Source organism: Balaenoptera physalus, assembly GCF_965194825.1.
Source record: "Balaenoptera physalus genome assembly, chromosome: 1".
Taxonomy (NCBI): Eukaryota; Metazoa; Chordata; class Mammalia; order Artiodactyla; family Balaenopteridae; genus Balaenoptera; species Balaenoptera physalus.
The window spans coordinates 32,268,262-32,281,845 of record NC_138882.1 but is presented as its reverse complement, the minus strand read 5'-3'; the positions used below and the strand labels follow the sequence as shown (position 1 = coordinate 32,281,845).

General features: G+C 34.5%; 2 protein-coding genes across 2 annotated transcripts in view; one reads left to right on the top strand and one right to left on the bottom strand.

Annotated features, from left to right (window-relative positions):
• C4BPA (complement component 4 binding protein alpha) overlaps positions 1-13,584 on the top strand; it is a 155,707-nt gene that overhangs the window by 88,133 nt on the left and 53,990 nt on the right. Inside the window, exons 18-21 of the mRNA XM_082436825.1 lie at positions 4,098-4,183; positions 4,355-4,549; positions 5,511-5,693; positions 7,029-7,226. Of these exons, the coding sequence (XP_082292951.1) occupies positions 4,098-4,183; positions 4,355-4,549; positions 5,511-5,693; positions 7,029-7,226 (662 nt within the window). The remainder of the gene's footprint in view (positions 1-4,097; positions 4,184-4,354; positions 4,550-5,510; positions 5,694-7,028; positions 7,227-13,584) is intronic.
• The window catches only part of FCAMR (Fc alpha and mu receptor), a 263,932-nt gene that overhangs the window by 240,722 nt on the left and 9,626 nt on the right, over positions 1-13,584 (bottom strand). The window lies entirely within an intron of this gene.

The following is a 13,584-nucleotide window of genomic DNA, read 5'->3' as shown; positions in this document are numbered from 1 at the left end:
ACATGGGGAGTTTCTTGCCTTTTGGGAAATCTGCGGTCTTCTACCAGCATTCAGTATGTGTTCTGTAGGAGTTGTTCCACATGTAGATGTATTTCTGATGTATTTTTGGGGAGGAAGGTGATCTCCACTTCTTACTCCTCCTCCATCTTGAAGGTCTCTGCCTGGAGTTTTTAAAATGCTTTTCGTTCATCACTGTGCATATGATGACATAATTTTCCTTTTTTAACCTCTTGGTATAATGGACCACATTGATTAGTTTTCAAATATTAAGCAAGTTTACCTCAAATAAGTTTCACTTGGACATGGGACATGATGCATCATTGTTTTTTCATATTGTTAGCTTGATTTCTAATATTTTCTTGAGGATTTTTGTAGATAATATTACGAGAGATATTCGTCAATAGTTTTCTTTTTTAGTACTGTGTTTTTCTGAATTTGATATAAGGGTAATGACAGTCTTATAGAATGAGTTGAGAAGTCTTCCCTCCTCTTCAGTTTTTGGAAGAGATTGTGGAAAATTAATTTCTTTAAATGTTTCATAGAATTCTCCAATAAAACCATTTGGGCCTAGACATTTCTTTTTCTGTAGTCTTCTAATTATGAAGTCAATATCTTTAATAGTTCTAGGATTACTCAGATTGTTTATTTTGTCTTTGTTGAATTTTGTGCTTTTCAAAGGATTATTCTTTTTCTTTTAAGTTGTTGAATTTATGAACATAAAATTGTTTATTCCCTTATTCTCCTTTCATTGGCTGCAGGATCTGTAGTGAAATTCCCCGTTTCATTCATGATATTGGTGAGTTCTGTCTTTTATCTTTATCAGTCTTACAAGAGATTTATCAATTTTATTGATTTTTTTTAAGAATCAACTTTTATTATTTTCTTATTGTTTCTTGTTTTAAACTTACGGATTTCTGCTTTTATTTTTATTTCCTTTATTCTCCTTGCTTTGGGTTTATTTCTTCTTCTTTTTCAAGTTTTTTGAAGTAGGAATTTGGATTCCTGATTTGAGAACTTTTCTACTTTCCTATGTAAGCATTTATTGCTATAAATTTCCATTTCAGCAGTGCTTTAGCTGTGTACCACACGTTCTGTTATGTTATAGTTTCATTTTTATTCTGTGTATTTTTAATTTCCTTTGAGACTTCCCTTTGACCGTGGATTATTTAGAAGTGTGTTGTTTAATTTTCAATTGTTTGGAGATTTTTCTCTTGTCTTTCTGTTACTGGTTTCTAGTTTAATTCCATTACAGTCAGAACATACACACTCCATGATTTCAATTTTTATATGTTTGTTGATGTTTATTTTATGGCCCAGGATATAATTTATCCTGGTGAATTTCTCATGGGTGCTTGGGAAAAAAGGTGTATTTTCCTATTGTTGAATGGCTTCCCTTTATTTTTAATGTGCATTTTTCTATTTATGAGTGACATTGAGCATATTTCATGTATTTAAAAGATATTTATATTTATTTATGTGTAAACTGACATCAAGTCCTTTGTTTTTTTTTTAATGTCTAACATGAATTACAATTTCTTTTCTCACTGTGTCATCTTTCCTTTGACTTGGCCTATAGTATTTTTTCTTGCCAGACAAAAACTATGTACTATATATGGTTAAATTTATCAATTTTTTTTAAAAGGGCTTTTGGATTTGAGTTATAGTCAAAAGACCTTCCTTGCTTGAAGATTATAACATAATTACCTACAATGATTCAACTACTTTTATGGTTTAATGCTATCTAATACAGAGAGCTCAGATGCATTAACCGATGTTGTCTTTCCCTAGATGGATTTCATGTTGTCTTGCCATCATTTATTAAACTCCATGGTTAATCCATTAATTTGAAAGAACATTTTTAAAAATTATATTTCATTCCCATATGAATATGAGTCTAATTTTGGACTTTATATCCATGCTTTTAGTTTGTCTATATATTCACACAACCAGTTCCTCTGTGTTTTAATTACTGAGTTTTCATATTGTGAACCATTGCTTTGAAGTATCCCCCTTTCTTTTCTCCCTGCTTTTCCAGGGTTTTCCTGACTATATTTACTTATTTATATTTCTATATGAACTTTAAAATTAGTTGATTTTTAATTTTTAATAAATTACATTGATTTTTTTAAACTAATTTTAGGAACGTAGACATTGTATGATGTTGAGTCTTCCTAGCCCAGAATTTGTTATGCCTTTCCATTTGTCCTAGTCTTGTGTGTGCGTGTGTGTGTGTGTGTGTTTCAAGATTATTTTAAAGTTTTCCCCATTTAGATTTTCCAATTTTTATTATGATTATTCTTTGGTATCTTATTTTATTTTTGATATTTCAAATGGTTTGTTTTATTCCATTATACCTTCAAACAGCTTTTACCTCTATATATGGAAACTATGGATTTCTATACATCAATTTCATATCTCAGCTAATATACTGAATTCTTGCATTACTTATAATAGCATTTCAATTGGATTCTCTTGGAATTTCCTGGCATGCAGTTATGTCATCTGAAAATAATGATACTATTACTTTTTCCTTTCTATTTTTCATATTTTGAATTTCTTTTTCTTTTATAATTATGCTAGCAATTTTATCTCAAATAAAAAACTGATACTGGTCCTTGCTTTCTTGTTCTCAACTTTAGCAGAAAGGACTCTAGTATTTTCCCCTTAAGTTTGGTAGGGCTCTATCTCCACTGATTCCCATTATATTGGACATTTTTGCTAAGAATACTTGCTGATTTTTTTTAAATGTCATTTTACTATCTATCAAGATGACAGGATGTTTTTCTCCTTAGATTTATTATATCATGTATATATTAATCTGCTCAGACTGCCGTAACAACAGAAATTTATTTTTACAGTTCTGAAGACTGGAAGTCCCAGATCTAGGTCTGGCAGGATTCAGTCACATGGCCTTTCCTCTGTGCATACACATGGAGAGAGAGAGAGGTTGAGAGAGAGCTCTGTGGTATCTCTTCTTATAAGGACCCTAATCCTAGTGAATCAGGGCCTCACATTTATCACTTCACTTAATCTTAATTACTTCCTTATTCCAGATATAGCCATACTGGGATTAAGCCTTCAATATATGAATTTTTGGAGGACACATATATTCAGTTCATAGCAATATATTATATATTGATATATTTCCTAATTTTGAAGTTTCCTTTAATTTTTCGTATAAACCTATTTAGTTGTGACATATTTTTCTTTTAAAGTGTTTTTGAATTTTGTTTATTTTATTCAGGAACTTTTCATTGATATTCAGGGTAAATTGATATTTTTAAAGCAACAAGTCCTGGAAGAATGACTGGGACTTGTTTCAAGAGCAAGAATAACGAGATGATAATCAGGAAGTTAGTGGTTTATGAGAGTAAGCCAAATTCTAGTACCAGAGAATGAGTCAAATTAGAGATCAAAGTAGTTTGTTTTTTTTAATCAGTAATTTATCTGGATCTTCTATTCAAAGGAAACTAGGTAGCAGGGGTCCCCAACCCCCGGGCTGGCAACCGGTAGCGGTCTGTGGCCTTTTAGGAACCGGGCTGCACAGCAGGAGGTGAGTGGCGGGCGAGCGAGCAAAGCTTCAACTGCCGCTCCCCATCGCTCACATTACCACCTGAACCAACACCCTCCCCACCCCCATCCGTGGAAAAATTGTCTTCAATGAAACTGGTCCCTGGTGCCAAAAAGGTTGGGGACTGCTGCTATATAGCAAACTCAAGTATACTTTTACTCTGTTTTGTACTGCTTGATTTGTAGCTTCTTAGAGAAGGAAAGTCTAAGTGAAATCCTAAGATTTTGGATGCAAAATTGTCATTTACTCTTTTTATCGGCTATGAATGCATGCTGTGTAGAAAAAGCTTAATAATGTGGTTTAAAGAAATGAGTGAATAAAAGAAAAAATAGAAAAATCATCCTTTCTCCTGATATGATGAAATTTAATTCCAAGTTGACCCAAATGATAATTAGTAATTGAGAGACCACTATTGTTTCATTTTTAAAGGTTGAATAAAATTTCCTTTCATCCAAACCTTATTAATTGGCAATTAACATTTAGAGTAAGACAGATTTCACTAAAATCTCTGACCTATATTATTCAGGTATATCTTAGTTGGCTCAACCACTAGTCATTGTGAGATCCAAGGTAGAGGAGTTGACTGGAGTGATCCTCTCCCACAATGTATAAGTAAGTAAAGACTGTTTTTGCCTTGACTATAAACCTAAACCATGTTAGGTAATAAAACTTCTGTGCCTCTTTGTTGCTTATTGTACCCTCCATTAGAATTTGCATCATGAATGTTAGATTTGTGAGGATGCTATCCCTGATTATTTCTTCCTCTTCATATCTTCATCTCAGTTGTCAAGTGTGAGCCTCCTCCAGCCATCAGCAATGGGAAGCACAATGGTGGAGATGAAGACCTCTACACATATGGCTCTTCTGTCACTTACAGCTGTGACCCTGGCTTCTCAATGTTAGGCAAAGCCTCCATTTCTTGCACAGTGGAAAATAAAACAATAGGTGTCTGGAATCCAAGCCCTCCTACTTGTAAAAGTAAGTCACAATGATGACTGTATTAAGGGAAATGGAATGATTCAAAGACAAACTAATCAAGGCAATGATGAACTCATTCATTTGTTCAACTAAACATATACTATTATTAGTCAGGATAGCATAGGCTATTCTGCAATAATAATCAACACCAAAATCCCGAGGCTTTTTAACAGTAAAAGGTTTGTTTTTTGTTTGTTTTTGTTAGTTTGTTTTTGTTATTCTTTTGTTTGTTTTTTTGACTCCTTTTTAGTGCCCTGCTAGCTTGGGAAACCCTCTAGGAGGCTGTCATTTATATGGTAATCCAGATTGTTTGTATCTTCTGACAACTCCCTCACAAAACTTTCACAATCAGTTCAGCAGGGGAAGTGAACAAGGAGACAATCCTTGGCTCATAAATTCTTTGACTTCAAGTGATGTATCTCACTTTTCATTAAAATCTTTTGGCCAGACTAGTCCCTTGTTTCTGCCTAGTGTAAAAGAAATAGGAAATATAGTCTTCTGTTTCTCCTGGAACAACTAGAAATATGGGTGGACACCACACTAATAATGTCAACCCTCAAATATATATTACAGTGTTATTAACTATAGTCACGAGGCTGTACATTACATCCCATGACTTATTTAGAACTGGAATTTTGTACCTTTTGACTCCCTTCACTCATTTTGCTCACTCCCCATTCCCACCTCTGGCAACCACCAATCTATAATTATAAATTTGTTGTTGTTGTTTTTGATGAGAAAGTTGTAGGACTTTATTCACATCGACTAACATGATGAAACCTCATTTTGCTAAGGTTCCAAGGAACTGAAAGGATATACATAAGGCTTTAAAATATTTTCTTTGTATCTACTTGATATGTACTTGTATCAGGTCTCCCTGTGAACTATATCAACAATAGCAGTCACATGCTTATTGCCATTTCTCTTTTATAACTCAGATGTCCTTTTTATGCTTCTTTAGATGTTGTCTGTCATCGACCACAAGTTCCAAATGGAATCATTGTCTCTGGATTTGGACCCACCTATAACTACAAAAACTTTCTTGTGTTTAGCTGCAAGAAAGGTTATGTCCTCAAAGGCAGTCATTTAATCCATTGTGAAGCTAATAACAAGTGGCATCCTTCTCCTCCCATTTGTGAACTCAGTGAGTGTGGATCAACAGAGTTCCATATTTGGCATCTAAAGTTATCCAGGAGTATGGGTGTAGCATGCTCACAGGCACAAGCCCACTTAGATCCCAATAATCATTTTAAAGTAAATTAGTACTTTTCTCTAGTTCTGTCATGTCAGAAGGAAGGTTTTTTTTGCTAGTAATCTCTTAGTGTTATTTGAGGATTTCATATACATATATCATAGAGTTTTGACACCAGTGACATCATAGATATTGCAGATTTATTTATTCCTTACGAAAATTTTGCAGTAGACAAGAGTAAAGTGTCTCATCCAAAAAATAAACATATTCTGAGAAGTTTTTGAAACATGGAAGTAAAATTCCTTCAAGAGGTCTCCTTTTTAAAATTTGCACAGAGATGCTCTATGGGCTAGTGTTGACCTTGAGAACCTGAAGTTGTAAATGCATACGGATCAGTCATAATATTAATGATACTTATTGCTAACACTTATTAAGCACTTTTTATGTATCAAGAACTGTTCTAAGTGCATAACATCAATTAATTCATTTCGTATTTACATGATCCTAAGAGGTAGTTACTTTTTTTTTTTAATCCCATTTTAATGATGAGAAAACTGAGAGTGATTAAGCACAAGTTCACATAGTTAGTTGGGGATGGAAGCTACTGCTACAATGTGGCTTATTCATTCCTTCTGCCATCACAGAAATTAGGTGACATTTTAAATATGTAGTGACAAAATTTGATAAATATGCAACTTGACAGACATGTATCCCCTCTTCAATCCATATGTACCTTTGGCATCATATTGAGTGGAAAAAAAAGCAAGATCCAAAAGTTACATAGGGTAAGATTTAAGGCCAAATCATGAAGTTCCTGGTGACAGTGTCATAGTGTCTGGGGGAAGGCCTTCTATTGTAATTCCCCATTACGCAAGGAGACAGTGGAACGTTTGGTTTATATAGCAGCAAATTTTTGCTGCTTATTCTCAGAGATCCTCTAATGCTTCTCCTGCTGAAATGCACTGACATGGAAGGAGAACTAAGCCCCTGTAGGTTGGCCCAATAACTTAGATATTGTGCCTTTCTGCACCATAGTGTGTCCCTCAATAGCAGCCTCTCAATCGCCATGTGCATTCAGTGCTTGGCAATAGTCTACCAGAGGTTGGTGCTGCCAAGTCTGTTCCTGGAATTCCCATTTGCCTTTGCTGTCTGGTTGTTTCCTCAATTAATGTGTGCTATACTTTTTTCTTTCTTTCTTTCTTTCTTTTTTGGTGACAGGCTCAATAGGTCAATCTGCCAATCCCCGAAACAGCTTTCTTTTCATCTTTGTGCTTTTTTCATGATCAGATAGTTGTATTGGGTTACCAGACATCCCCCATGCTGTCTGGAATAGAAGAGGCTATGAGCTAAGTAACCAAGAAGTATTTGCAGTTGGGACTGCATTGAAATATCAATGCAAGCATGGCTATAGACCTATTCCAGATGAGCCTCTGACTGTGACTTGTCAGGAAAATTTCACGTGGACACCATCTGAAGGGTGTGAACGTAAGTGAACTTTGTTTTGTGTACACGTGTGTGTGTATCTTCTTTTCCATTGAAAGTGTTGAACATGGCCTAATATTCTGTACCTTATTGATTATAATTGATTTCTCAAAATGTTCGCTTTGAAATACTTTTAGAGTTAATTTACTGGAATCTTTGCAAATTAGTAGAGAAGCTATCTTAAAGGTCATCCTGAAGATTGAGAGGGCTGAAAAATCATGCCCATCCTACTCTGCCCCTTCGAGTTCAGTATCAAATGAAAAACCAACTTGGGTATCAAACTTGAAAATAATGGATCAGCTTTATAACTGGTAAAACTGGAGTAGAGAAGACTACTGAATTATGGTCCAAATCAGATTGCCTTGATGGTCCTTGCTTCGCCATTTGAGATTTTGGGTTGCCTGGTTGAGGGAAAATCTGTGAGCCAGACACTAACAGGATTGGGTGTCTTATAGTTATTGAGACTCTACTGAGATTAGAAAGAGCTGGGCCTCCTTATCTGGTCTAGAGAACACATTCTCAGGAGGCCAGTCCTGCCATAGGAAGGAAGAAAGACTTGACCAGAAATGTAGAGGCTTCTTCACCAGATGAAACCCCCTCATCTCTTCCTCCTCCTCCTTCTCCTTTGGGAAAAGTGAGTGAGGAGATGAGGGATTGGTGGATGGTGTTCTAGTCTTAGGTAGGAATGTCAGGAAACGAGGACAAGAACTCTTCATTCAGACTACTAGAATTCTGTCTTTTATAAGTGACATCATGGAGGCCTAGACTATAGGGATTGTTACTCCATACACTTAGATTTTAATATATATGTAAAAGACAGATAATGAGCAGTGGTGGTTTAGGTCAACCTATTGAGAGATCAATATTCAAAATCAGGAATTAACTAGATGTAATCGCAAAGAATCATATTCACAATATGATTGTGATTCTATTGGGAAATAATAGGGAACATTTTATTAATAAAAGGACAAAATTAAAAGCATACTTAAAGAAAAATAGGAGGGAGAATAAATAGCATCCTTTGGAGGAATCTACCCTAATGAATAGAAAAAAAACCCCCAGATATTTAATATATCAGTTTCTTATATATAAATGGATGCCCACAGATGCTTAAAAATCTACTTGTTTTCTAAATTAGGTTTAAAGCTTCACTGATTGTTATGTTTAAAAAAAACCTTTTTACCATCTATAAATCAGAAAATGAGAAGAAGTTCATCCAAGTTATCACAAATGTGCTATATCCATATATTGGTAAATTAATATATATTTATATATTATAATTAACATAAAATAAATATAATTAATAATGAGGTATATAAAAGTTATTTGTAAGTTATACACCTAATATAAATGCCAGGTATTACTATGACAATTTAAGGCTTATTTTCATAAATTAATTAACTTTGACAGATACAGAGGTAGTGCTAACTATATTTGCAATTAGGGAGCTAGAGTATTTTATTCTAAGTTATTTAAAAATAAATCTAGTATTAAAAAGTGTTATCTGAGAGAAAATTTCTACAGCTTTAAAAAATATATTTATTTGATATATATATGTATACGTACATATGCGTGTGTGTGTGTGTGTGTGTGTGTGTGTGTAACTGAATCACGGTGCTGTACATCTGAAACTAACACGATATTGTAAGTCAACTATACTTCAATTAAAATAAAATAAAATAAATATATATATTTATTTACATTTCCCTTATGTCAGCTTTTTAAAACATTTCAAATTAAGTATTTTTTACCACTTTTTTGAGTTTTATTTATTGACATGCAATAAAATGTACATATGTAGAGTAATTCTATCAATTTGATGTATGTGCACCCTTTCAAAATTATCAGTACAATCAAGATAATGAATATATCAATCTGTCTGAAAGTTTTCTCATGCTTCTTTGTAATTTCTTCCTCAAGCCCTTCCCTGTCCTTCTTCCTTCATCGTCTCCAGAAAATCACTGCTCTGCTTTTATAGATTGGTTCGCTTTTTCTAGAATTTTATACAAGTGAAATAATACAGTATGTGCTTTTTTTGTCTGGCATCTTTCACTCAGCACGATTATTTTCAAATTGATAGATATGGTTATGTACATCAATAATTTATTCCTTTTTATTGCTGAATAGTATTCCATGGTATAAATGTCCCACAGTTGTTCAGCTATTTCCCCACTTAAGGACATGTCAAGGGAAAAACTTTTTACTTACTCACATATTTACCATTTCTGGTGCTCTTTACTCCTTTGTGTAGATACAGCTTTCCATCTGGCATCATCTTCCTTTTGCTTGAATTACTTCCACCAACATTTCCTATAGTTTAGATATGCTGGTGATGAATTCTTTTAGCTTTATATGTTTGAAAAAGTTTATTTTGCCTTTGTGTTTGAAAGATATTTTTTCTCAACAGAGAATTCTAGATTGATAGTTTTTTCTTTCACTGTTTTAAAAATGTTGCTTCTACTGTCTTCTTTAAAAAAAATTTGTTGAAGTATCACTGGTTTATAGCATTATATGTTTCATGTGTGCAATATTATATTTCTACTTCTGTATACACTACAGCATGCTCACCACCAAAAATTTAGTTTCCATCCATCATCATACAGTTGACCCCTTTATCCATCTTGCCCTCCCCCCACCTCTTCTCCTATGGTAACCACTACTCTGTTCTCTGCAACTACATGTTTGCTTTTGTTTGATTTGTTTTGTTCATTTATTTATTTTGTTTGTTTTTTATATTCCACATGTAAGTGAAATCATATAATATTTGTCTCAAGATGTCTGTTGTCAGTCTTGCTTTTTGTTCCTCTGTATTTAGGGTGTCTTTTTTCCTTAGAAAGATTTAAAAATTTTTCTCTTTATCACTGGTTTTAAGAAATTTGATTATGATATGTTGTACCTTCATCCAGTTTTCTTTTTGTTTTGTGTGATTGGGGTTTGCTGAGTTTCTTTAATCTGTGGATTTATGCTTTTCATCAAATTTGATAAAATTATGACCATTATTTACTCAAATATTTTTTCACCTCCATTCCCTTCTCTCTTTCAGGGGTTCTGCTTACACATGTATGAAACCACCTGAAGTTGTTTCACAATTCATTGTAGCTCTGCATCATTTTTTCCCAGTCTTTCTATCTCTTGATATTTCATTTTTGATAATTACTATGTGTTCAAGTTTCTTAATATTTTCTTTTAGAGTGTCTAATCTAATATAAATCTGACTGAATTTTTTAATTTCAAATACTTATCTGTACATGAGACAGCTCAACTACGAGTTTTTATTTCTAATGACCTGTGTCATTTTAGGGTTTGTTTCTATTGATTGAATTTTCTCTTCATTATGTGTTATATTTTCCTTGCCTGTTTGTATATGTAGTAGTTTTATAGTTGGATGCCAGACATTTTGAATTTGATCTTTTGGTGCTGGATATTTTAGTGTTTGTTAAAAATCTCCTTGAGTTTTGCTCTGGGATGCAGTTTAATTACTTGGAAACCGATTATTTTGAGGCTTGCTTTTTAGCTTTGTCTGGAGGGATCAGAGAAGCCCCCCATTAAGACAATATTCTTCTGATTATTCTATCAATACCCCATGAAATATGAGGCTTTCCAGTCTATCTGATGGGAAGATGAACTATATTCAGGCCTGTGTGAGCTCTAGATATTGTTCTCTCTGCCCTTTTGGGTTCTTTATTGGTTATTTCCTTACATGCAGCTGAAACTTACATGCAGCTGAACACTTAAAGGGGATCCTCTGAAGATCAGCAATGCTGTATCTCTGATCAGCCATTTCCTCTTCATCACTCTGCCTGTGAACACTGACCTCTTTGGCCTCTCTGGACTCCCATCTCTGTTTCTTTAACTCCTTAACAACGTTCAGGGAGAGCAAGAAGGCTCTGCCTTGGTTCTCCCCTCTCTGTGCTGAAGGCTGAAAACTCTCCATACTGTGACAAAGAGCTTTTCTCATTTGCTTCCTCACTATTAGGGATCACTGTCTGTATTGCTTGATACTTAATGTCAAAAAGCATTATTTCATTTATTTTGTCCTTTCCCCCTTTTGTCCTTTTTAAATTGTTTCAGGCTGAGAGTGAATCCTACCCCTGTTACTCCATCTTGATCAGAAGCAGACGTCGAAATAAAGGTTCTAAAGTATTGGGTTGGCCAAAAAGTTCCTTTAGCTTTTAAATAAAAGACACATTTTTCATTTTCACCAGGAACTTTATTTATTTATTTATTTTTTTAAGTCTTCGGGGCTTCTCTTTTTTATTTATTTATTTATTTATTTATTTATTTATTTATTTATTTATTTTTGGCTGTGTTGGGTCTTCATTTCTGTGCGAGGGCCTTCCCTAGTTGTGGCAAGCGGGGGGCCACTCTTCATCGTGGTGCGCGGGCCTCTCACCATCGCGGCCTCTCTTGTTGCGGAGCACAGGCTCCAGACGCGCAGGCTCAGTAATTGTGGCTCACGGGCCCAATTGCTCCGTGGCATGTGGGATCCTCCCAGACCAGGGCTCAAACCCGTGTTCCCTGCATTGGCAGGCAGATTCTCAACCACTGCACCACCAGGGAAGCCCCAAGAACTTTATTGAACAACGTATTTACTGTTTTGTTCCACTACCTTCTGCCATTTTTCAGGGAACTTCATAATTCCATCTTCCCCAAACTTTTTATCTTTTTGAGCAAAGGACTGTTCCAGGTGCCTTTTGCAGTCTTCCAGGGAATTGAAATTTTTTCCATTAAGAGAATTTTGTAAAGACCAAAATAAATGTAAATCTAAATGTGCAATGTCTGGTGAATATGGCAGATGAATCAAAACTTCCCAGCCAAGCTGTAACAGTTTTTGCTTGGTCATCAAACAAACATGCAGTCTTGCATTATCCTGATGGAAGATTTTACGTTTTCTTTTGACCAATTCTGGATGCTTTTTGTTGAGTGCTGCTTTCAGTTGGTCTAATTGGGAGCAGTACTGGTTAGAATTAATTGTTTGGTTTTCCAGAAGGAGTTCATAATAGAGGACTCCCTTCCAATCCCACCATATACACAACATCACCTTCTTTGGATGAAGACCGGCCTTTGGTGTGGTTGGTGGTGGTTCATTTCACTTGCCCCACGATCTGTTCCATTCCACATTATTGTACAGTATTCACTTTTCATCACCTGTCACAATTTGTTTTAAAAATGGAACTTTTTCATTACGTTTAAGTAGAGAATCGCATGCGGAAATACAGTCAAGAAGGTTTTTTTCACTTAATTTATGTGGAACCCAAACATCAAAGCAATGAACATAACCAAGCTGGTGCAAATGATTTTCAACGCTTGATTTGAATATTTTGAGTATGTCAGCTATCTCCCACACGGTATAACATTGATTGTTCTCAATTAATGTCTTGATTTGATCACTATCAACTTCAACTGGTTTACCCGACCATGGAACATCATCCAGAGAGAAATCTCCAGCATGAAACTTCACACACCACTTTTGACACATTTGATCAGTCACAGCACTTTCTCCATACATTGCACAAATCTCTTTTTTTTGCATTTCTGTTGTGTTTTTACCTTTCTTGAAATAATAAAGCATAATATGCCAAAAGTATTGCTTTTTTTCCTTCCATCTTCAATATTACACAAAAATTCACCAATTTTGATAAGTTTCTTTTTTTAAATGAACGCTGATATGATAGCTGTCACAATACAATCTAACAAAATTGTTTCGAATGAAGTTAAAGGCAACTAAGCACTACTAGAGCCATCTTATGGAAAAAACTGAATGAACTCTTTGGCCAACCCAATAGTTCTTTCTCTTCAATTTTGCATCAAAAGAAAAAAAAAAATCCTGACCTTAATCAATAACTAAATTTCATCCTGTGTATTACCTCTAAAGTTGATATAAAACTCTGAAAATATTTATTTCTTCATCCTTGAGAATAGAGAGGGAGAGGTATATATGAGTCAATAAAGCTTTGCCAAGAGGTATTCGTTAATAGGCAGCTCCAATCATTCTGAATGACGTAACCCCAAGGACGATCACAAAAAGATAAATTAAGAATTTATTTATTGTTATTCATGAAAAACATGTTGGAAATTAACATTTTATACAGACTTCCTTTAGCACCTAAGTATTACAACATTTTTGTTGAAGACTAACAAACACAAGAGTGCACAGTAAACACACCCATGTAACCACTGTGAGAGATATCCCCGTTGCTCTAACCAGTCACCAACCACACTTTCCTGTCTTATAACAGGTAAATGCTTTTCTGACTTATAACATCTATTTTAGAATTTTATATAAACATAATGATTTGGTGTTTTGTATTTTGCTTCTTTTGATCAACATTTGCGAGATTCATCCATATTATGGATTGAG